The following is a 21,747-nucleotide window of genomic DNA, read 5'->3' on the forward strand; positions in this document are numbered from 1 at the left end:
CCGACAGAATCGCTCCGCAGAGAGGAGAAGTGCTCCTGCCGCAAGTTTCGCTTAGAGACGGCGGCAGCTCCCGAAAGTCTTCCTCATATTTTTTTTCTAGGTGGAGCCCACAAACTCAGGTGGCTTGCCCAGGGGGTAGGACGCACCCCTGGCTTGTGGCCCCACCGAGGGTCTTCCTCGGTACTTCTTTCTTTCAGTATTTTTTATACATTTTAAAATAATTCTTCATACATTTTCATGTCCTTTGGAGCTCTGGAGAATAGCTATCTCTGTTGTTGCTTTTTCATGTCAGAATTTCAGTTGTCGGCAATCTCCCTCTTTTGGTGTATCTTGCATTTTGAAAGAGAAAAGGCATTAGAATTGCATAAAAAAATAAAAATAACAGTAGAAAAACATGATGCAATATGGATGTATCACATATCACAGACGTAATGGCTATATAAGATTGTGCCACTAATGATCATAGTAATAAATATAAATATTGCAATTTAATCGATGTCCAACTGTAATTTGTTCATCACAACACATTTATCTTACTTGGAGAGATGCCTCTAGTGAAACTATGCCCCCTTGTCTATCTTCTTTAATTGCATACATCGTTATAATTACTTTTCTCGTTGTTCAGTATTTGTTATATTTTACCTAATCATCAATTCTTACCATATGCTTTCTCTCTCGTAAGAGTGGTTGGGTATCCCCCTGGTGTAAGTGTGATATAACCTAGCAATAAGTATTTCCTTCGATTAGAAAACTAAGTTTTATCGAACCAGAAGGAGTTCTCCCAAAAACAAAGTCACCGGTACCTGCACACACAACACAAAATAAACTTGTCCCCAACATGTATAAAAGATAGTCAAACTTTTTGTCCTGCTAGTTACAAGATTAAATTGCACAGAATAGTAATAGTTGATAAATAAATAAAATGGTACAACAAAGAATAATAATTGTGACGAAGATTTCAGCAATGAAGAATAGACCCATGGAGCCATATGTTCACTAGTGACATCATTCTCAAGCATACAAAGTGTGGTGTGGTGAACAAAGTACAGTTGAACAACGGTTAAATTGCCATATTTATTTTTATGATTATGATCATTCATGGTATAATTGCAACTCCAACATTGTATCTCAAAACAAACACATCAAAATGTGTGAACACGTCCGGATGTGTTCACAAAAAATGGTAAGTGAGCCAATCATTCAACCGATGCATCAAAATGACATCAAATCGTAACAACATGATGTGTTAGGTGGACCTAGAGGAAAAGTCACACGAGCTATGAGGACACGCGGTCCAACTGACAGTGGGCCAATCGAAATGTTCGGACTCCTCTAAATCTCCCCTAGGTTTTCTTTAGATTTGTAGGAATTCAGACATCTAGATTGGTCCACAAATGTTTGATACACGGCTTGGAAGACAAAAAGTATCCAGACCATGCGGTTTGGATATTTAGGGCATTTTTTCATGGTATAATTAGTCGCAAACACTCACCCACAGACGCACGCGCACAACCCTACCTTTTGAGCACCTTTGAAGTACTGCATCAACACAACGGTTTGAGATTTACGAAGGCATCACAGACGCCTTATTGTGGACATGATTTATTTTTCTGCATTGAATAAACATCGCCGGAATTCTAAAACGAATACAAACAATATGAGTAGCAGTGTCAAGTAAGTAAGGCATGAACGCGGTGGTTGGTTCTGTAAGAAACCTATAACCATTGCACATTTAGGGCATTTTGATGATTGACCACACTGGAGATGCCCTAATCGCACTAACCAATCAGAAAATCATTTTTTATTTTTTGAGGATCAAAACTATTTTTTATTTTAAAAAAAGGATTTTTTTTTCCGTCCGAGTCCAAGGAAAAATCGACACCCTACGCTAATCGGACCCATCGCCCCCGTCCGTCCGTCCCTATATTCGGCCGCGCACCTTCCGGGTATCCCCGTCTCGCGTCGTCCCCGTCTCCAAGTAAACTCGCAGACGCCCCGCACCGAGCCCAACAAACCCTCGCGCAGCGCACCCCACCCCACCTCTCCTTCGCCGACGCGGCCATGGCGGCGGTGGCGACTGTGAGCTCGGCCGGCGGGATCCTCGCCATGCTCCACGAGCCGGCGGAGGAGCTCAAGCTGCACGCGCTCGCCAGCCTCAACTCCGTCGTCCACCTCTTCTACCCCGAGATCTCCACCAGCATCCCCACCATGTGAGACCCCTCCCCTCCCCACCCCCCTGTCGTATCCTTCCCGCGTTACCTAGTCGCCGCCGCCTCTCGGCCGGCGCCCGCTGCCGCGGCCGCAGCTGCTCCGCCCTGCCCGCGCGATTCGTTCCAGCGCGTTGGCTTGGCCGGGGGGTTTCAGTTTTTCGATCTGGTTCGCTGATTGACGAGGATTCGGGACGAGAAGTTGCCCTAGATGCTGTTGCTGTCGCGCGATTCGTTTGCTTGGCCTCGTCTGGTTCGATCTGCTGCTTGCGTGGGGGAACCGTAGGTCGTGGCTTGGCTCTGATCTGGTAGCCTCGGGATTCCTGGGATTCAGCGCTCGGCTGTGCTCTCCATGACGAATCCGCAGAGTTTGAAGTGAATTCGCCAAGAAAATCTAGTAAATTGTGTGATTGTATTCGGTAGCCGTGGTAAAAACTTAATATTTTTGCACTTTCATGTCTGCGCTTGGATATAACGACAGTTGTAGGAGTGAGATGTGAACTAAGGAGGTGTGAGAATTTAGAAAGGTTTCAACTTCCAGTTTTTTAGAAGATGTTTTAGGATTTTGATTCGCTCGGTTTGTTATAATCAGTTATAATGCCTGCCCTGTGCTAAGAAATATCCTGACAGAGTGACCATTGAACTGTTACTTGCAATAGTTTAGGGTGACATGTTTTGGGAAGTTAATCTAATGTTTGGTTACTTAAGTTTAGATTATACAAATTTCTTGTCTTATATGGTGTGTTTGGTTGGTGCCTAGCCTAGCCCTACCAAATATTTTTGGCCCAAAAAACTGGCAAGCCAATTCTTGCCAGATAATTTCCATATGGTTGTTTCTGTTTAAGTCATTTTAATTTTAACATTGCTTTTCATATGCAATTGTTGTGCGCCTAGTTGTTATTTTTGTGGAACAATGAGGCTCTAATTGTATTTGGTTTTGATTTGGGAGCTTTATACATTGGATCATAATGTCGAGCAAGAATTCTCTAGAATCCAGGTTGTTAAAGTTTGTATTTCCAATGAAGCAAGCTAATAATTTGTTCCCATCGTATCCTTTTGGCTGCAGTGAGAGCTTGTATGAAGATGAGGAGTTTGACCAGAGACAGCTAGCTGCACTAGTTGTTTCTAAGGTAGGACCTCATGTTATTTTACACCTTGTCTGTAAATGTCATATTTTGTATTGCTTATATTGACGATTGCTGCATATTATGTAGGTATTTTATTACTTGGGCGAGTTAAATGATGCACTATTGTATGCACTTGGTGCTGGGCCTCTGTTTGACGTTTCTGAGGATTCAGATTATGCTCATGCTCTTCTAGGTGAGGAGCTGTCTTGAGTTCTCTATCATTCTGGATGTTATTCACATGAATTTCTTTTGCTCATTGTGTTGAATCGGTGGTTCTTTTCTTTCAGCCAAAGCATTAGATGAATATGCGAGTTTCAAGACAAGAGCTTCTAAAGCTACCGAGGAAGAAGAAAATGTGGATCCTAGATTAGAGGCCATAGTGGAGAGGATGTTGGAGAAGTATGATAAGATCCTACCGTTTGCGCATATTCTCTTATTTATCAGATGGAGTATTCAGCTAACGGTTACTCTTTGCTGTAGGTGTGTTCTTGATGGGAAATACCAACAGGCCATGGGTATGGCTGTTGAATGCAGGAGACTGGATAAACTGGAGGAAGCAATTGTTCGGTGTGATAATATTCACGGGGCTCTTTCATATTGCATCAACCTTTCTCATCAATATGTTAGTCACCGTGAATATCGCTGTGAGGTAGGGTTATGTTAAAAATTATTTGGCAGTATGGTTGGTTTATATTAATTAAAAAGCAAGTATTAGTTTAGACTAGAGTAAGCAAAAATTAACATTCTTTATGTGTTGACCAAATAATCCATTTTATTGCCAGGTTCTTCGCTGTCTTGTTAAAATATACCAGACTTTGCCGCATCCAGATTTTCTGAGCATCTGCCAGTGCCTTATGTTTCTGGGTGAGCCTGAAACTGTTGCGAATATATTGGACACACTAATTTCTGGAAGCAAGGTATATGTTTGTTCTTTACTCTGCCCACCACATTACTTATGTTTTAGTCTCTGTTGCTTACTTGAGATATTGTGTTCATTATACAGGATGATGCTCTCCTTGCATACCAAATTGCTTTTGATCTGGTGGAAAATGAAAATCAGGCCTTCCTACTGAATGTGAGGAATCGCCTGGACTCTCAGACTCCTGGTCAGTCCAACCCTGATAGCGGTTCAGCTTTACCAGTCGATCAGACTGTTAACGCGGGTACAACTAGCACAGAACCAGCGGGTGATGTTCAGATGGGAGATGACACTACTACGGCAAATGGAAACGCTCACCCGGTTGATCCAAATGAGGCAGTGCATGCTGATAAGCTTGCAAAACTTAAAGGGATACTGTCAGGGGAGAAGTCTATTCAGCTTACGCTGCAATTTTTGTATAGCCACAACAGGTATACTTGTTATTATGTCTTAAACATTGAACCCTGGTCTCTTGCAACTTTTATATCTGACATCACCTTTGATGGGTTTGTTGATATAGGTCCGATCTTCTAATTCTGAAGACAATAAAGCAGGCTGTGGAAATGAGGAACAGTGTTTGCCATAGCGCAACTATTTGCTCCAATGCGATCATGCATGCAGGAACAACTGTAGATACTTTTCTAAGAGAGAATCTGGTAAGAAAAAATATCTGGTTGTTTTGTTGTCATGCGGTATACTTTTTCCCCTCTGTAATGTCTCATATTGGTAATGTCTTGCAGGAGTGGTTGAGCAGGGCTACTAATTGGGCTAAATTCAGTGCAACAGCTGGGCTAGGTGTGATTCATAGAGGCCACCTTCAGCAAGGTCGGGCTTTGATGGCCCCATACCTACCTCAAAGTGGTGCAGTTGGTGGTGGCAGTCCATACTCGGAAGGTGGTGCCCTCTATGCTTTAGGTTTGATTCATGCCAACCATGGCGAAGGAATCAAACAATTCCTCCGTGAAAGCCTTCGCAACACCAGTGCAGAGGTGACATTCTGTTCCTTGTCCTTGTGTAATGCTATTTATATTGTGTATGTATATTTTTCTTACCTAAAACCGTATTATGCAGGTCATCCAGCATGGTGCCTGTTTGGGACTTGGGCTTGCATCTCTGGGGACAGCAGATGAAGAAGTGTTTGAAGACATAAAGAATGTCCTTTACACAGACAGTGCTGTGGCTGGTGAAGCAGCTGGTATTGGCATGGGTTTGCTCATGGTTGGGACAGCCAGTGAGAAGGCCGCTGAGATGCTCGCTTATGCACATGATACACAGCATGAAAAGATTATCAGGTCAGTGCTGTTTAATTATTGTTGCGGTATTTCTGAAGATGCATCCAGCTCTTGTTTCTGACATCTCTCTCTCTCTGCAGGGGTTTGGCACTTGGCATCGCATTGACAGTGTATGGCAGGGAGGAGGAAGCTGACACCTTGATCGAACAAATGACTAGAGATCAAGATCCCATACTACGTTATGGTGGTATGTATGCATTGGCTCTAGCCTACAGAGGAACTGCAAACAACAAAGCTATCCATCAGCTGCTGCATTTTGCTGTATCGGACGTCAGTGATGATGTTCGTAGGACTGCTGTTATGGGTCTTGGATTTGTTCTATACAACGAACCTGAGCAGGTATGTAGCATTGAAATGCCTTAGTGTTTAAATAGATGCCCTGTGTTCAAATTTATTCCAAGGAACAACATAGATCTTTTCATTATGCATTTATATGCTCTTTGCCATCTAATAAGATTTTTTTTTGCTAAAATACACAATCACCAATAGCTTTGATCCACACCTTACATCTTCTCAATAGCTTTGATCCACAACTTACATCTTCCGTTCTGATCATGCAGACTCCAAGAATTGTGTCCCTGCTCTCTGAATCGTACAACCCACATGTTCGTTATGGTGCAGCTTTAGCTGTTGGGATATCCTGTGCAGGAACAGGGTTAAGTGATGCCATTTCCTTGTTGGAGCCTCTCACATCGGACGTTGTTGACTTTGTGCGCCAGGGGGCTCTAATTGCTATGGCAATGGTCATGATCCAGACGAACGAGTCCTTTGATTCTCGTGTTGGAACATTCAGGCGTCAGTTGGAGAAGATCATTCTTGACAAGCATGAGGACACCATGAGCAAAATGGGCGCCATTCTTGCTTCTGGTATTCTGGATGCTGGTGGTAGGAATGTCACAATTAAACTTCTCTCGAGGAACAAGCATGACAAGCTCACTGCTGTGATTGGCCTTGCTGTATTCACCCAGTTCTGGTACTGGTATCCTCTCCTATACTTCATTAGCCTGGCCTTCTCGCCAACAGCCATCATTGGTCTCAACTCAAACCTGGAAGTGCCGAAGTTTGAGTTTCTGTCACATGCTAAACCGTCCCTCTTTGAGTATCCGAAACCGACCACTCAGCAGACTACGACTTCAGCAGTCAAGTTGCCCACAGCCATTTTGTCAACCTATGCCAAGGCAAAATCTAGGGCGAAGAAGGATGCAGAAAGCAAAGCTGCTAACCAGGAGAAGACAGCAGAAGCAGAAAGCAAAGCTAACCAGGAGAAGTCAACAGCAGAAAGCAAACCTAGCCAGGAGAAATCAACGGATGCAGAAAGCAAAGCTAAGACAACGGAAGATGCTTCTGGTTCTACTTCAGGCGATGCAGCCAAGACACAGGAGAAGGACGGTGATGCAATGCAGGTAAGAGAGACTCCACTTCATTTTTTTTTACCATGTTTCACATCCAAGAATTTTACCAACTTTGGTAGGTTCAGCTCATAATTAAACCATGTTAGTTAGTTAATTCTCTTGCTTTACACAACCATGCTAGGTATTCCTGCAATAGCTCTCCCTAATAATAAATTACTAAGATGCCACAGCGCAGCTCAGCATAGCACTGTTTCTAGATGTAAGCCTGTTAATAGAGTTTTCAGTATGGAATCTTGTGTTTGGTAGGTAGCGAACTTGTGATTCATATCATATCTAGCCGAAGTTTCTTTTTTGGCATCAGCTCCAATGAACATGGTCGGTTCATTTGAGTGAACCAACCCCCATTCACTCTGGCCTCTTATGAATTTACCCGCCTCTCAATCTTTGTTCCCAGGTTGACGGCGCGGCAGAGAAGAAGGCCCCGGAGCCAGAACCTGCCTTCCAGATCCTGGCAAACCCAGCCCGCGTTGTCCCTGCGCAGGAGAAGTTCATCAAGTTCATCGAGGGCAGCCGTTACGTCCCCGTGAGGCCCGCTCCCTGCGGGTTCATCCTCCTCCGAGACACGCAGCCCAGCGAGGCTGAGGAGCTTGTGCTCACCGACGCCCCCGCGACCGTGGCCACGGGCGCCGGCAACAGCGCAGCAGCCGCTGCCGCGGGGCAAGGCTCGGCTGCCATGGCCGTCGACGACGAGCCCCAGCCGCCCCAACCTTTCGAGTACTCGGCGTAAGCTGCTGTGGTAGGATGGAGCGTTGTCTGTACTCACCCACTAGCTATACGTTGTTGCTTATTCCTTATTCAAGATGCGAGGGAATTTGTTGTTTGTTGGAAACTGTGTAGAATCGTCATGAGTAGAGAACTCAACTCTGAACGGGAGTTACAGGATATGTGCTCAACCAATGTTTGCATCAAGGAAGACGATTTGATTTATATTTTCAGTCGCATACAAGGATAATTTGTTGCAATTTTAATTCAAAACTGCGGGGCGTGCTAGAAAGAGATGGACCAAACAACGACCTTGGATATTTGCCAGAACTACAGCCCCATCTCTTTTTCTTTTTTGGAAAGAGCCCTATCTTGGTGGTTGTCCTTGCCTAATTTGTACGTTTACCCACTCTCACCCTTTTGCTTTTAATTTGGTATGTTGTTTGTGCATTCACCCCGGCTTGTATGAAGTCGAAGCCCAAAGTCCATGCTTTCTTTGATCCGGTTGAGTTTGTTGCATCAACCGATTGATATATTTACTCAAACGGAATGAACAACAGGAACCATACAATCTGCATAAAATTACACATGTTTGTTCATCTGAAGAATAGAAAAAACTACACATCTGCAATGTTGCGGACCAAAAGTTTGTGCCGCAGCAAAGCTTGCTATTCCTTCGTAGTCCAAATTGAGGTATCTCAACTCTGCGGCTCGTAAGATTTCTTTCTCGTATAGCAGCAAAATGCCATCCACATCTCTCGCCTACTCTGCTTATTATCATGTAACAGCAGCATGCAGATGACACATGCAGAAAAAATACATTCAAATTTAAACATGTCATTTTTTTCTGAAAAAATATCACGAGTGTTCAAAAGACACATGTCTGCAACTTGTAAAAAATTCAAACCGAAATTTGAGATACACATGGAGAAACAAAAAAGAAATATCCAGATGTGAATACTACCATCTTCACTTTTGTCTTCTTTTGATACTCTTCATGACGGATTTGTCCTTTTTATTTCAGTGTGTATTTGAGTTTGGATCTGATTTTTTTTAGGAGTTGTAAACACTTGTATTGTGAACATCCATGAATTTTTTTGAAACATTTATATTTGAATTTTTTTAAGCTGGGAGCATGGGAGGATTTAATGAACTATAAAATATTTGATCTTGTCATTCAAAAAAAAAAAATCTTTGATCTTGTCCAATAAAAAAGTGAGTTTATAATAATCCTGATACATGTTGTTCTAAAAAAAATCAATTCAGAATATGTGATTTCTAGAAGAAAAAAGAACATCAGAATAACTGCAGTGCGTTTACAATAATCCTGATGGTGAACCACACAATTTCTATCCATGTTTAATTAGAAAAGGCACAAACCATAAACTGACCCTCGTTCTCTCTCAAAATAAAAAACAGGCCAAATCATTGCACAATTACCGTTGGGAGCCATGAAGAAAATAACAGACATTTTACTAAAACATTCAGATCAATTTTTCTTTAGAACATGGAGTACTACTCAGATCAATTTAGGTAGGTGCAGAACGCAGAGGACATGCAAAATCAAGAGTTTCTCCAATGCTGCTCTGTTGTGTTCGTGTCTTTGTTGCAGATAAGGGCAAGGAAAAACCACAGGTCAAGCCAATGCAATGGTAATACATTCTTGTGATCCACACACTACCCAGGAGCAAAAATTATAAGAGAACGGGTATATGCGACCATGAATCAAGTGCCAAATTATCCATCTGTATTCCTCAACTTTCGAGGGTTGTAAATTCGTACTCCCTAAACTAAAACCACAACAGGTTCTCAAAAAAAAAAAAAACTAAAACCACAACAAGCATTTCGGAACGGATGGAGTAGTAAACAACACCACCACACATTTCAAAACTAGTGGCAACATTTGCAGAAGCCCCATCACAATGCCGCTTGCTGGAGACAAATCTATGGACCTACACGCCGGGGTCTGAAAAAGCAGAAGCACCCGGGGTTCGTCCCTTCCGGGATCATGCCCCCACCCTTGGTCGTGTCAAGATCCTCCAGTAGATGCACCACCTCCTTCATCTCGGGCCGCTTATCAGGGTCAGCATCCCAGCATCTCTTCATGATGTTCGCCAACCGGGTCAGGCAGCAGCGTGGGATCTTGGGTCGCAGATTCTATGCACACGACATAAAAAGCAAACCTATAAGCAAAAAATATTGTTGCGTAGGCTTGTTTTAACACATATTTGCATGCATAATTCTTCTGGGTGTAATATTTAGCGAGGGATCTGACGGAAAACATACATTGTGAACAACAGCAAACGAGACCTCTACCGAGCTCATGTCTGGATAGTACGGCATGTCACAGCAGTAGATCCCCCACAAGCATATCCCAAAGCTGTAAACATCGGACTTCCTGTCGTATGGCTTGCCCTCAATAACCTGCACAGAAAAACAACAACAACAGATTGCTTTTGTTGTGAAGAAACACAAGAATTGAGCACAGAAATCGTTGAAAGCGATTGGTTGGCAGCAAGATACCTCTGGGGCCATGTAACCGAGTGCGCCTGTCATGTCCTCCGGATTCTTAGCCTGCACACAGGCGAAGCCAAAGTCGGCAATCTTAACGACCGCCTCCTCTGTGCCAAGAAGCATGCTCTCAGGTTTGACATTCCGATGCACGATATTTTTCGAGTGAAGATAGCTCAGTCTGCAAAAGAAAATATATGAGAGTGCTGGTTATCCTCGGATTCGGATTGGAAGATATGTGGGAGCAAATCTAGCCAGCTTGCTTACCCATTGGCCAAATCCAACGCAAACTCAACCACAATTTTGTATCCGATCTTTCTCGCCCTGTGAGCATATAGATATCGTCTCAGTGATCCTAAATAGAGATATTCAAAGACAACACAACAGGCTCTCTCTGGCAGATCTCTGGGTGCACTGCTCTCGCCGCTATCGGCCGGAATGCTACGGTCAGTGGTATCCATTGATGCACCGATGAACTGCAAGGAAGAGAATACGACACATTCAATGTACCACACAAAGAAAAACTCAGTAGACAGCGTTGTAGTGCCTATTATCGGTCTTGAGGTAACATTGTTATAACGCACCGAAAATGAACTGACGCTACCCCAAAAAATAATGAACATTAAACATTGGTAATACAGTATGCGGGTGCGCAACGAGCAAAAAAATATTCACCCTTGCAACACTTCGGTGTTTGAGCTCCTTCCAGACAGCAACCTCCTTCCTGAATGCTTCGCTCTGAGTAGAAATTTCAGCCTCTGTCATAAAGCCATCTTCTCCCCACTCCAATACTTTAGCTTCATACACGATGAAGAAAAAATAAATGCATTATAACACTATAATCTTTGGGAGCTAGCTCGGGGCATTGTAGTGCGCATTTTGGCAGTTCGGTAAAATTATATTTCAACAGAACTCAAAAGTATACAACTGAACTTGAGGATGTTCATCAGAGATATTTTGTCCATTTGATAAAATGCTATTTAGGGCATGTATTTATGGACCTGTGCACAAGATTGCAATGACGGCATGCCGCGAATATCTACAAGAGTTAAACATAAATGGCCTAACACGACACTTGGATCAGCTTAAGGTTCGCTGACTATTAAGAAACAAAAGCTTAAAAATAAAATTCCAATTTTAATCTTATGAATGCACATTACTTGCTCAGGACATCTAAAGACACATGTGGAGCTTTAGCAGGAACAAACCAAAGAAGATCAACGTGTCCAAGGTCCGCAATGATGATTTATCAATGACGACGAATTGAGAGGGTCTGAATTATAAATTGTTCATGCAGAAGAAATATGCACATGCAGCAGATGATAACAATACAGCCATACTATGTGCATGATGATAATAAAGCATATAACACAGAAGATGATCCAGCCGATTCGCACTATTCAATTCCAAGATTAAAGCTCCACATCTACTCAAACAGGTGAGCCTTATGATTCTATCACTCATAACATCAATGGACCACCCAAGGCAGGGAAATTAGCATGGTCCACTGACGAAGAAAACAAAAGCAGAAACATAAATTTCCAGCTTTAGGAAATTTTAATCTTTTTTACTGGAGGCCTGACGCGTACGGACTAGACATGTCTACTCGCAAGAATTTAGATGAACGTGTCCAAAGCCCAGCAACGATGATCCATATATAGATTCGAAGTGCCAAACCAGCACCAAATTAAAGAGCATCGCATCGAGAAATAAACAAGATCGCAGAGATACAGTGCTACCTAGGACCTGTCTGCCATTGTAGGTGGCGCTGCAGAAGCTGCCGAAGGATCCGGGCGATTCCCGGTGGTGGATGTCGAGCTTGGCGAGGTCGATCTCCCGGGACGCCATGGGCGGGTCGCCGCCGCCCTTGCGCAGCCGCTTCACCATGGCAAGGGTCCACGCCGCTCCGGGAGGGCAGCGCTCTCAGATTGTGTTGGCACGGCTAGCCGGGATCCTACTTCCCTGCAAATCTCTGTTTAAACAGATGCTGCAGATATCTCTGGCGGGCATGCATATCTCGTCTCATATATAGTCCTATATGCCAGCCAAAAAAGTCTCTCATAACAGCCAAGCTAGATCGTCCATGTACATGTTTATGGATAATCCCCGCAAAAAGGACATTTATTTGTATATCAGCAAAGCCGAGGAAGCAACACAAGCTGAGACCGTCAAGCGAGCAGCGAGGACGCGCCATCGCGCCCGCGTCCCTCAGCCGGAAACAGTCGCATGGGTACGTAAATAATGAACCAAATAAGGCAGCAGGAAGGACCAAACATATACTACCACGTTAATTAACAAAAACAAAAAAAAACCCGTACTGTCAGGCTCCACATCTTCTATCTAACCTAAAAATACACGACCATACTGTGTTGTGTGGCCGAGAGAAAGGCTACAGAACCAGGGGCTGATAACAAACCTCTTAAGCAGTTGTACCAAAAATAACAGATTCAAACGTAGCGTCGGCTACTTTCTCAACAATCTTCGCTACATGGGGCATAATTCACACTCCCAGCAACCTACAGGCACGACACGATCTGGAAGGAGCGAGCCCTCCATAGTTTTTGAGCCAACATCTGCCACCAATTCCCTTTCTCGTGCCGAGAACATGGGTGCGACTCAAAACCAAGTATCACCGACTACAGTACTACTGCTGTTCCTTGTTCTTGAGCTCAGTCTCGATGGCCCGTAGTTTCTGATTGTTCTCCTCGTTGAGGAGCGACAGCCTCTCTAGCGAAGATTTCATCAGCGACATCTGGGACTCCGAAACGTGGCCTCTTCCGGCCTTCGGCGCCTGCCATGGCGCCATTCCTGTGCCGGTTGCACCACCCCCCAAAGACGGTTGGGTGAACCGTTTCATCCTCGTGCTCAGGGCAGCAATGGAAGTACGCAGAGCGTCCAGCTCCACGTCCGCAAACCTATCTGCAAGTTTTAGCAGACACAAAGTATGTTAGGGCATGATGAGGATGTAAAGCGAGAATATGCAAAGTCAGGTTTCTAGATTACGGACCAAGCTGTGACTTGAACTCCAGCTCTGCCTGTGACAATGGTTTCTTGTTTGCGGCAGGCAGCATCTTGAAGCTTTCTATGCGCTTCTCCAACAGATCATACACCTTGGAGGCCCGTTCGACCCGCCTGTTTATCTCCTCATCTTTGGCTTCTATGGATAGAAGTGATTGCTTCACTGCTTGTAGGCGTTTCTGCTTGTCTTCAATCTCTGTCTTCACATAATCTTCGTGTTCCTTGAGCTCAATGAAAACCTGAACATCATTCAAATGAACCCACAATCGTTAGTGATATGCTTATATTGTGGGGATTAAAAGATGTAACAGGTTCAGTTATCTCCAGAAGGGAATGACTTTTACTTGTGCACCAACAATGGCATATGACATATTCTAAGTTGATAAGGGATATGCACAAAATACCATAATGATAGCTCTTACCTTGTGACCATACTCCACATAGTGCTCATGGAAAACCTTAATATAGTGATGAAGTGTGGACTTCCCTTCGATGGAGTCAGGAGTCAACGACCTCAGGCTTGTTGAAGATGGAAGTATGGGTGGATCTGGACCAGCAAGAAGTTCTTTGCTGATCATTCCAGTTGTGGAAGATTCTACATCCTTGATGTCCTTGCTACATATGTCAAGCTGAAGAGGTGTTGGTTCCTTCCAACCCTTCATTTCTACCACAAAGCACTCGCCAGTGTATGTGATGCCAACTAACTGCACATGGCCATACGCATCAGCTATGGCGACAAATCCAGAAAGGAAGGGAGAACTTGTATCACTGTTGCCTGTGGTGAGTACAGGATGCACCGAGGGTGGTGTGGAAGCCATTTCAGGGTATGAAAACGGCAGGAAGTGCAACGTGACCATGTCAAGTCCCCCTCCATGCGCACAATAAAATCTCTCTGGGACAAGGGGATCCAGAAACAGTGATAAAGAGCTACCATTAGAAGTTTTTGGTAGTGCCAAATCCACAATTGAGAGCCTTAGCAAAGGAGGAGAGTGTCCCATCCAGACAGCTTCTGTATTGCTCTTCGCATTTGATCCCATACTCGATGAACGATGTGATCTCAAGGCCGACGAATCTTGTGGATTAGAGTCACATATCATAGCAACGCTCTTTATGCGTCCATGTGAATCGACATTAAGGCGAGTAGGAACCCCAATGCTCCATTGTGGTTGGATTTCATCGGCTAGAGCATCAATCTGGAGCTGTCCACTACCCCAGGCAGTTACAAGAACTGAATCTTTGCCAACAGAGCTGTACACAAAACCCACAGCTTTACCTTCACAAGAGCTGCTCTTGCCTTCGAGTTCATTGTTTTCCTCGCAAACTCTACAAAGAGGCCCCTGCATGGGTGCTCAATCTTAATACACATTGATTCATGATAAAAACATAGAATGAAGGTCATAGAAAATAGCACTCAGAATTTGGAGAACCAAATTCTCAATTTCTCATGACAAGAAATGATGATATTTCTTGGTTATCAAAGCAGTTCAGGAATAGTTGGTATTTTGTTGATTTTCTGTATAACATGTTTCGTAAGCTTTAACATTTAATTTATACTACAGATTGGTCTTGTTTCCAAGGAACTTCAGAATTCAAAATGAGTGGTAGATTTACAAACAGAAAATTTTATGCCTATAGTAAGTCAGCCAAATATAACCACAACAGTGATTTTCAAAGAGAATTAAAACAGTAAAATCAATGTTCAACATAGTATTTACTATTTTCTTCCTCCAAAAGCGTACTGGCTATCAGAACATTTAACCAATTGTCCGGCCATGACCAAAACTGTGGGTACAATATTTGTTGACATATTTCTCAAAAAATATATTTGCTGACACAATTACAGTAGTAAAACTGCGCCTGCAGAGGAAGTGTCACGTGTACACATGAGTGTGGCAGACATGATTGTGCAATTTGTGGCAAATGTTTGGTCACGAGCCAAATGGCTCCTACCCTTACAAATCAACAATCTTATGTACTAGAAAAGCATCGGATTGACTATGAGCACTTAAATGAACAAATTACTAGTTTAAGAGGCATGCCTTTTTTCCTTCCTCTTCATCATGGTTGCGTTACATCATCCTAACTTTATATACAGCAGGAATAGAGGCGATGTGCTACTTGTATCCACGGTTAAATCTCACCTCAAAATATTTCTGACCAAAAGTAATTTACTTTGTTCCTTCTAAAGGTGCTTACTTTTTTCCTTCTAAAGGTGTTTACTTGATATTCACATGTTAAAACCGAATGCAATAATGCATGAGAAAATTTCATACGTCTAGCCATCCCAAGATAATAAAAGCATCAGCCCCGTTCGAACACCACAAGCTGAATTCTCCAGTTAAACACATAGAGCTACACTTGCTCGGTCATTCTCAGGTACTCCCTCCATTCCAAAATAGATGACCCAACCTTATACTAACTTTATACTAGACCCATTCTCAGGTACTAAAGTTAGTATAAGGTTGGGTCATCTATTTTGGAACGGAGGGAGTATATTTCAGAAAGTCGATAGAAGCGTACCTGTAGACTTAGAGAATCGTCTACTGGGGCATATGCACGAGCTCTTGACATCAGCGTGCTGCTATCTGCTGATTGACGTAACAGCTCCGGAAATGTTGCCTCCAACCATGCAATTGCCAAATGTGAGTTCGTGACAACATTTGGATTTGAAGATTTCAACCCAAATGTATTAACATCTTCATATATCTCTTCGATATGTTTCTTACTATAGTCACTGCATCATAGAAAATAATTGCCAAATCAATGTAGATAAAGTACAACCTACAGCATGAAATTAAGTAGTTCTCACAATGTTAGGCAACATATCGAAATAAAATGTTAGGCAACATAAAAATGATAAGCGCTGAAAGAAGGGAGCAGATAGAAGTGCAATATTACCATCCAAATGGAACAACGGGGCAGAGCACAAAAATTGAACCATCACTGAACAAGATGAAAACCTGCATAAACAGGCTTACATGTGAAACAAAGCACAGGAATTGACTACTCAACATACAAAACATTAATCCTAATCAAGGTAACTTTGAAGAGACTACACATGTATGTCCAAACAACATATCAAATGACAACTTGAAAGAAAAATTGAAATGCATGAGGCATCAAGTAACTTCCTGTAATTCTGTTATGAACAGCACGGTGTAGACTTCACACAAAAAAAAATAGTATTGATACAGTCATACAAAAACAGTAAATAAGCATGGCATTCCCAAATTCATTGGACAAAGAAGCTGTATAGATACTGTAGTAATATCCATTGATACCATAAATATTTGTACCATGTAATAAGCTTAAAGCCTTAAACTAGCAAAACGATAAATTCCCATATGCAAAATTCACCGCCAAATTGCTCTAGAGCTGTTTGAAGTTACTCTAAGTGTGATACTATCTTGCTTGCTATATTAAAATAATAATCCTGATAAATTTGTAAACTATTCTGGGCAAGTTTATTTTTGAGAGGGCTTCTATTATCTACTATCTAGGCAACTGCAACCAAGAGACATACCGAAAATCTATCCCACAGATGATCACTGCCATAAGAGAATGCCACTGGACAAATTGACGAAGCATTCTGACATCTTCCAGGTAGAATTGGCTGCAAATAAAATTCCTGCTCTGGTTGCTCTAAATCAAATGAGAGATCAAATAACCTGCATAGATGGTTATTGATTATTTTATCTTACAGAAAATTTAATATAGTGGTTCCATTATGTTGATCTAAGAATATTGTACCAGTTTTTTAAGAAGAGATGAAGAATGGGCGTAGAAATAAATAAATATACATGATGACACACAGAAAAAAAGGGTACTTGATATGGGAATGGACAGAGGAAAATACATTTCCCATTTACATAAACTCCAACAAATTGCATGCTAAATAAGCTTAAATTAGCCCCTCCATGTAGCACCAAAATCCATTTTAGCATACCTGAAAACAGCATCTGATGTCAAAACACCAAAATGGCTGCTGCTAAAAGGGTGCCAAGATGTCTGCAGAACTTTTATGCCATTGTTATTGGTAGGTAAAATCTGAGAAGCAACTGGTGCGGTCCTGTAATCAAATGCAGGGGAAGGTAACATTATAGTATAATAAAGTTATGCACAATGGGTCAATGGCATCAAAAGAAGAAGAAAAGATAGCTATACATCCCATTAATCTAAACTGCAGAGTGAATGAAAACTCTGTAGACGCCTTCTTTAATACCCCAATGAGAAGAGTAGAAGATTGCTCTTGATGTGCATGACTAATGAGAAGAGTAGAAGATTGCTCTTGATGTGCATGACTAATGACATGCAAGAGATATAAAAGAATATTCTTCCACTGGTTTCAATTTTTTATTGCAAAAAAAATATTCATAACTAGAATATCTCAAAATATTCTGGAAATAAAGGAGCAAGAGTGCATTATCAACATGAGATATGGTTGTGGTGAAGATATATACCTGCATATGATTGTATCACCATCTTCTGATACCCTCTCATGTACATACAAAACATTTATGTTATGTGATCCAGCTAGGAGTAATGATGACCCATCCGTATTTAGTGATATATGAGTGACCTCGTAACCAAGATCCGTCTCCGGCATCAACATCTGGACAACACAGGAGCGACATCGATTATGTCAATGCAAGATAGTACAGAACAATCATCATGGCAAAGAAAGAATACCTACTGTGGAAACTTATAAAAGATTACACCACAAGCAATGAGTACAAACATAAAAGTTTTCTCAATTTAACTATGACAGCATTTCATGACAAAAAGTGAGATCAAATGAAGCAAATAATGCCGCAAACAAAACCAGTTAGGTAGAAATGTAAAATAGGCCTTATTTTTGGCATAGGAATACACACATTCCAAAAGGCTATCATATCTCTATGTCAGGAATGGAAATTTCCCAATGTATTAAATAGTGGGCTATGCCATTTAGCGGCGGCTCGGCCAGAAGCTATTAAAAGCCATAGCGAAGCTAAGCCCCATTTAGCGTTTTTCTTAAATTGTGATTTTTTTGAAAAAAATTGGGTATCAGGCTTCATATGTGATATATCGCATATACTTGACATAAACACATGTTCGCACAACAAAACCGGAGCTCCAATCGGTACCTTAATTCAATAACCAAGCTTCACACTATGCACCACATATATCACTATATCAGAAACAAGAACAATAGAATAATGCAGCGGAATGGTTTCATATAGCGCCTTAGCAGGCTAAATGACTCCAAATTTAGCGCTAGCGGGAAATAACGGGCTATTGGCGTCATTTCCAATTTAGTATTAAAATTGCATAGCTTTAGCGGGAGAGCTCTCAAAGGCTATAGCGGGGCTATAGCCGGATATTTAAAACTTTGAAATTTCCCCAATATGAGGAAGGAATCAGTAACTTTCTTTTGAAGTCTTAGTCCACATCCAAATAAAAAGTGTACAACTATGCCTCAGCCTCCCCCATGTATGTTCTCGTCTAACCTCCAAAACGTGAAAATGCACAACTTAGGTGGTGCGTTTTCATGCCTAGAAACATGGTAGCTGATATAGTATACCATGTGATGCCTAAAACTTATTTTACATAGTTATATTACTATATGCTAGTTTAGCCTACAAAACCGTCTTATATTTTGAGACGGAGGTACTACTACATAAGAAATGAGCTCGGAAAACCTTTAATATTGTGGAACCGTTTAAAACTCAAATCTCCGTACAAATATAGGGGAAGGTAGACCCATCTTCTATCCCACCCTGTGCCCATCGCACATCATAATATCGACTTCCCATTTGTAAAAATTAGATAATATGCCGCACTATATTTCCTACATCACAGTACAAACCTCTTGGAAATATTGTGCTTAGGGTAGCAAAGAGTACTACCTAAATTAACATACGATCCGACACTAAGAAATCCAAATGCTCCACACTATGTCCAGTTGCACAACATCACACAGAGAAGCTTCTCCCCATTTTTGTTCACACGCAGAAGTACTAGTGAATTGCAAATTGCCCCAGTCACCAATGTAGATTCTCAAACGTATGGCTCTGACCTAGTGACTAGGGAACGGGGAGAACCGATGCCTATCCCTACCATTTCACAGTGCCTTTATACTACGAAAAAGCAACCACGGGGAGAAATCACTTCACCTCGGAAGGCACGGCGGCCTCCACGGCGACCTCCTCCCCGTCCCTCTCCGCCTCGGCGTCGCGGATCCGCACGGACACCCGGTGGGCGCCGCGCGCCGAAGGGTCCCAGACGTAGAGCCTCGACCCGGCGGCATCCCACGCAGCACCGCCGCCGCCCAGGGCGCCGCGGAGCGCGAAGGCGGGGTGGGAGGAGACGGGGACCCACTGCGCCGGCGAGTAGGTCCTCTTGGGCGAGGGCCGGGGCCGGGGCCTCGAGGAGGTGGTGGAGGTGGAGGCGGAGGAGGGGGTGAGCGCGAGGGACGGGGACGGGGAGGGGCGGCGGCGGCGGGAGGGCGGGGTCGCCGGGGCCGGGGAGCGGCGGGCGGGAGGCGGGGAGTCCGGGGGCGAGGGCGACAGCTCCGGCGCGGTGATGCGGGTCATCGCCGACGAGGTTGCGCTTCGCTGCTGTCGGAGAGGCCGGAGCGGTCGTGGGGTTTGAGGTTTGCGGGAGGGAGGGGAGTGGGCGTCTTGTTGGGCTTTTAGGGGGACCTTTCTGTATAGATTTCGAGAGCACACCGGCTCTTTTCGAAGGGAGCGGCTATGTGGCGGCGCGCCGGTGGTGGGCCGGCCCAGTACAACGTGGCTCGTCATGCTGACATCATATCAATTTTCACCCCTTTTTACTTTATTTATATTTCAAATTCAATACATATATTTACCTGCAAAATACAAAACTAATTTTAAAAAATGGTTAACATGTTATAATGTTTTTGTTAGAGCAGTTAGAAAATGTTGGGAACTTTTAAAAGAATGATCGTGGCAATGGAAAATGTTCCCGCTTTTCAAAACCATATTTGATTTTTAATAAATACTTATAAAATGTAAAAAACTTTGTGAGATATAAAAAATGTTTCATACCATTAAAAAATGCATGAGATTTTATGGATTTCAAAGTCAAAAACATGTTCGTGGCATTACAGGAAATATTATATAAAATTAAAAAAATGTTAAAATATACGTGATATTTTAAAGAAATATTCACGTATTTCCAGAAAAATGACCGTGACGTTTAAAAAATGACTATTCAATGTAAATAAATATCCGTACAACATGTATCGTGTTTCATGTGTTCTTTAAAAATGTACACTGGAAAAGAAGTAGATATGTGTTGAAAAAAGAAAGCCGACAAAAAATGGCAAAGAGCAAAAATGAAAGCAAAAAATAAAATAAAACCAAAGGTCAACAAAGGGAAAAAAGGCCAAAGTAAAATGAAGAAAAAAACAAAGAGAAACTGATGAGAAAAATAAAAGAAAACATAAAAAACCTGAATAAAACCGAAGCAGAGTGAACCTACATCGTGTAGCGAGCAAACTACGCTAATGGGCCGACCCGCTAGTCGTCGCCCGTTGGAGATTCCTATTAGGAGTCGGTATGGTAACACATGGCCATGGCGTTTTTTGAAAGCACAACCGTTTTTATGGACTTTGAACGTGACCAACAACGTCTTCTTCCTTTTTTTTTCCGGTTTTGGTAATCCTACTAGTCTGAATATACTTTTTTAGCCTAACAAAGGTTATCTGATTTTTGTTTGCGTCCGTTGATTTTCAAGATCGAAGATGACGATGAGGCCTTGTACAGAAGAAATCGAAAACGGCGACACCACGATAGCGGCGACGTAGATGGACGAGAGTCTGAAGGTTGACTGGTTTGTATAAGGGGTGAAAATCTGCTGCACGAGGAGGTCCGAGGTGATGCCTGTGTGCTAGCGACGCCGATCGTGGGTGGCAGACACAAGCGCTTAGGCCAACAACACAGATGATGGGGCTGCGGTTGAAGGAAGAAGATGACTATATCATGTGTGAAATGGTTGGAAGTTAAAGGCATTGTGTGAGGTGTTGAATTTTGATTGAACAGTTAAGATAGAAAGAGGGAAATCAACCGTTTTGCTTAGACGGTCCCTTCCTTCCGTTTGTAAAAAGCGACAAGGTCCTGCATCCGACTTTGAAGATGCTCGGAGGATTCCTTCGGTCGGTGTTCCTTACCGGACTAGATCCAGCTTTCGTGGGCTGGCGGCTATCATGACTCGTTAAATGCCTTCTGGTTATGGGTTTCTTTAGTGTCAAAATGTGGACCGTGCTCCTTTTCTTCGGCGACGAGGAAGATCCTTACAACCGCTTGTTTCTCTTTTATTTTCTGTTGCTTGTATGTGAATACAAGTAATGCATGCCTACGGATGTACATCTTGAAAAAGAAAAAAAAAGTGATATTCGTTCCTAGTGGATTGATGGGTGGGGCCCACCTTTCAGTGCAAGGACGCTCCGTCGCGTCGCGACAGATGACAAAGGAATGGGCTGCTGCACCTGCAGGCACCGCCACCGCCATCGGCCATCCGCCGGCTTCAGCTTCAACGCGTCGATCGGAGGCG

General features: G+C 42.8%; 3 protein-coding genes across 4 annotated transcripts; 1 reads left to right on the top strand and 2 right to left on the bottom strand.

The window, feature by feature from the left end:
- Window positions 1-1,917: 1,917 nt before the first annotated feature.
- On the top strand, window positions 1,918-7,886 carry LOC123190239 (26S proteasome non-ATPase regulatory subunit 1 homolog A). Of its 2 annotated transcripts, XM_044602851.1 has the most exons (13): window positions 1,918-2,210; window positions 3,274-3,337; window positions 3,422-3,527; window positions 3,622-3,733; window positions 3,815-3,983; window positions 4,117-4,251; window positions 4,338-4,684; window positions 4,774-4,909; window positions 4,994-5,242; window positions 5,325-5,545; window positions 5,626-5,884; window positions 6,106-6,948; window positions 7,352-7,886. In XM_044602851.1, the coding sequence occupies exons 1-13, from the start codon at window positions 2,062-2,064 to the stop codon at window positions 7,682-7,684; spliced, it is 3,123 nt and encodes a 1,040-aa protein (XP_044458786.1). In that variant the 5' UTR covers window positions 1,918-2,061; the 3' UTR covers window positions 7,685-7,886. The 2 variants fall into 2 exon arrangements, with proteins under 2 accessions (XP_044458786.1, XP_044458785.1); XM_044602850.1 differs by having other exon boundaries at window positions 3,622-3,983.
- Window positions 7,887-9,397: 1,511 nt separating this feature from the next.
- LOC123190241 (serine/threonine-protein kinase STY13-like) lies at window positions 9,398-12,210 on the bottom strand. Its single transcript, XM_044602853.1, has 6 exons — window positions 11,910-12,210; window positions 10,846-10,967; window positions 10,438-10,646; window positions 10,183-10,351; window positions 9,946-10,083; window positions 9,398-9,816 (listed from the first exon to the last, which is right to left on the bottom strand). The coding sequence occupies exons 1-6, from the start codon at window positions 12,055-12,057 to the stop codon at window positions 9,604-9,606; spliced, it is 999 nt and encodes a 332-aa protein (XP_044458788.1). The 5' UTR covers window positions 12,058-12,210; the 3' UTR covers window positions 9,398-9,603.
- Window positions 12,211-12,421: 211 nt separating this feature from the next.
- Window positions 12,422-19,841, bottom strand: LOC123190240 (nuclear pore complex protein NUP88). The gene is made up of 9 exons (XM_044602852.1): window positions 19,344-19,841; window positions 17,649-17,800; window positions 17,135-17,257; window positions 16,712-16,856; window positions 16,087-16,148; window positions 15,709-15,922; window positions 13,611-14,525; window positions 13,178-13,427; window positions 12,422-13,089 (listed from the first exon to the last, which is right to left on the bottom strand). Exons 1-9 carry the CDS (start codon window positions 19,761-19,763, stop codon window positions 12,815-12,817), a joined length of 2,556 nt encoding a protein of 851 aa, XP_044458787.1. The 5' UTR covers window positions 19,764-19,841; the 3' UTR covers window positions 12,422-12,814.
- Between the last annotated feature and the right edge of the window lie 1,906 nt (window positions 19,842-21,747).

The sequence above is a fragment of the Triticum aestivum genome, chromosome 2A, assembly GCF_018294505.1.
Source record: "Triticum aestivum cultivar Chinese Spring chromosome 2A, IWGSC CS RefSeq v2.1, whole genome shotgun sequence".
Taxonomy (NCBI): domain Eukaryota; kingdom Viridiplantae; phylum Streptophyta; class Magnoliopsida; order Poales; family Poaceae; genus Triticum; species Triticum aestivum.

Coding starts and splice junctions, on each gene's coding strand:
- LOC123190239 (XM_044602850.1), top strand. CDS start 2,062: ATGGCGGCGGTGGCGACTGTGAGCTCGGCCGGCGGGATCCTCGCCATG. Junction 3,338..3,421: donor CTGCACTAGTTGTTTCTAAG/GTAGGACCTCAT, acceptor CATATTATGTAG/GTATTTTATTACTTGGGCGA. Junction 4,685..4,773: donor TTTTTGTATAGCCACAACAG/GTATACTTGTTA, acceptor TTGTTGATATAG/GTCCGATCTTCTAATTCTGA.
- LOC123190241 (XM_044602853.1), bottom strand. CDS start 12,057: ATGGTGAAGCGGCTGCGCAAGGGCGGCGGCGACCCGCCCATGGCGTCC. Junction 10,084..10,182: donor TCGGTTACATGGCCCCAGAG/GTATCTTGCTGC, acceptor TTTTCTGTGCAG/GTTATTGAGGGCAAGCCATA. Junction 9,817..9,945: donor CGTTTGCTGTTGTTCACAAT/GTATGTTTTCCG, acceptor TCGTGTGCATAG/AATCTGCGACCCAAGATCCC.
- LOC123190240 (XM_044602852.1), bottom strand. CDS start 19,763: ATGACCCGCATCACCGCGCCGGAGCTGTCGCCCTCGCCCCCGGACTCC. Junction 17,258..17,648: donor GGTGATACAATCATATGCAG/GTATATATCTTC, acceptor ATTTGATTACAG/GACCGCACCAGTTGCTTCTC. Junction 15,923..16,086: donor CCCGTTGTTCCATTTGGATG/GTAATATTGCAC, acceptor TCTATGATGCAG/TGACTATAGTAAGAAACATA.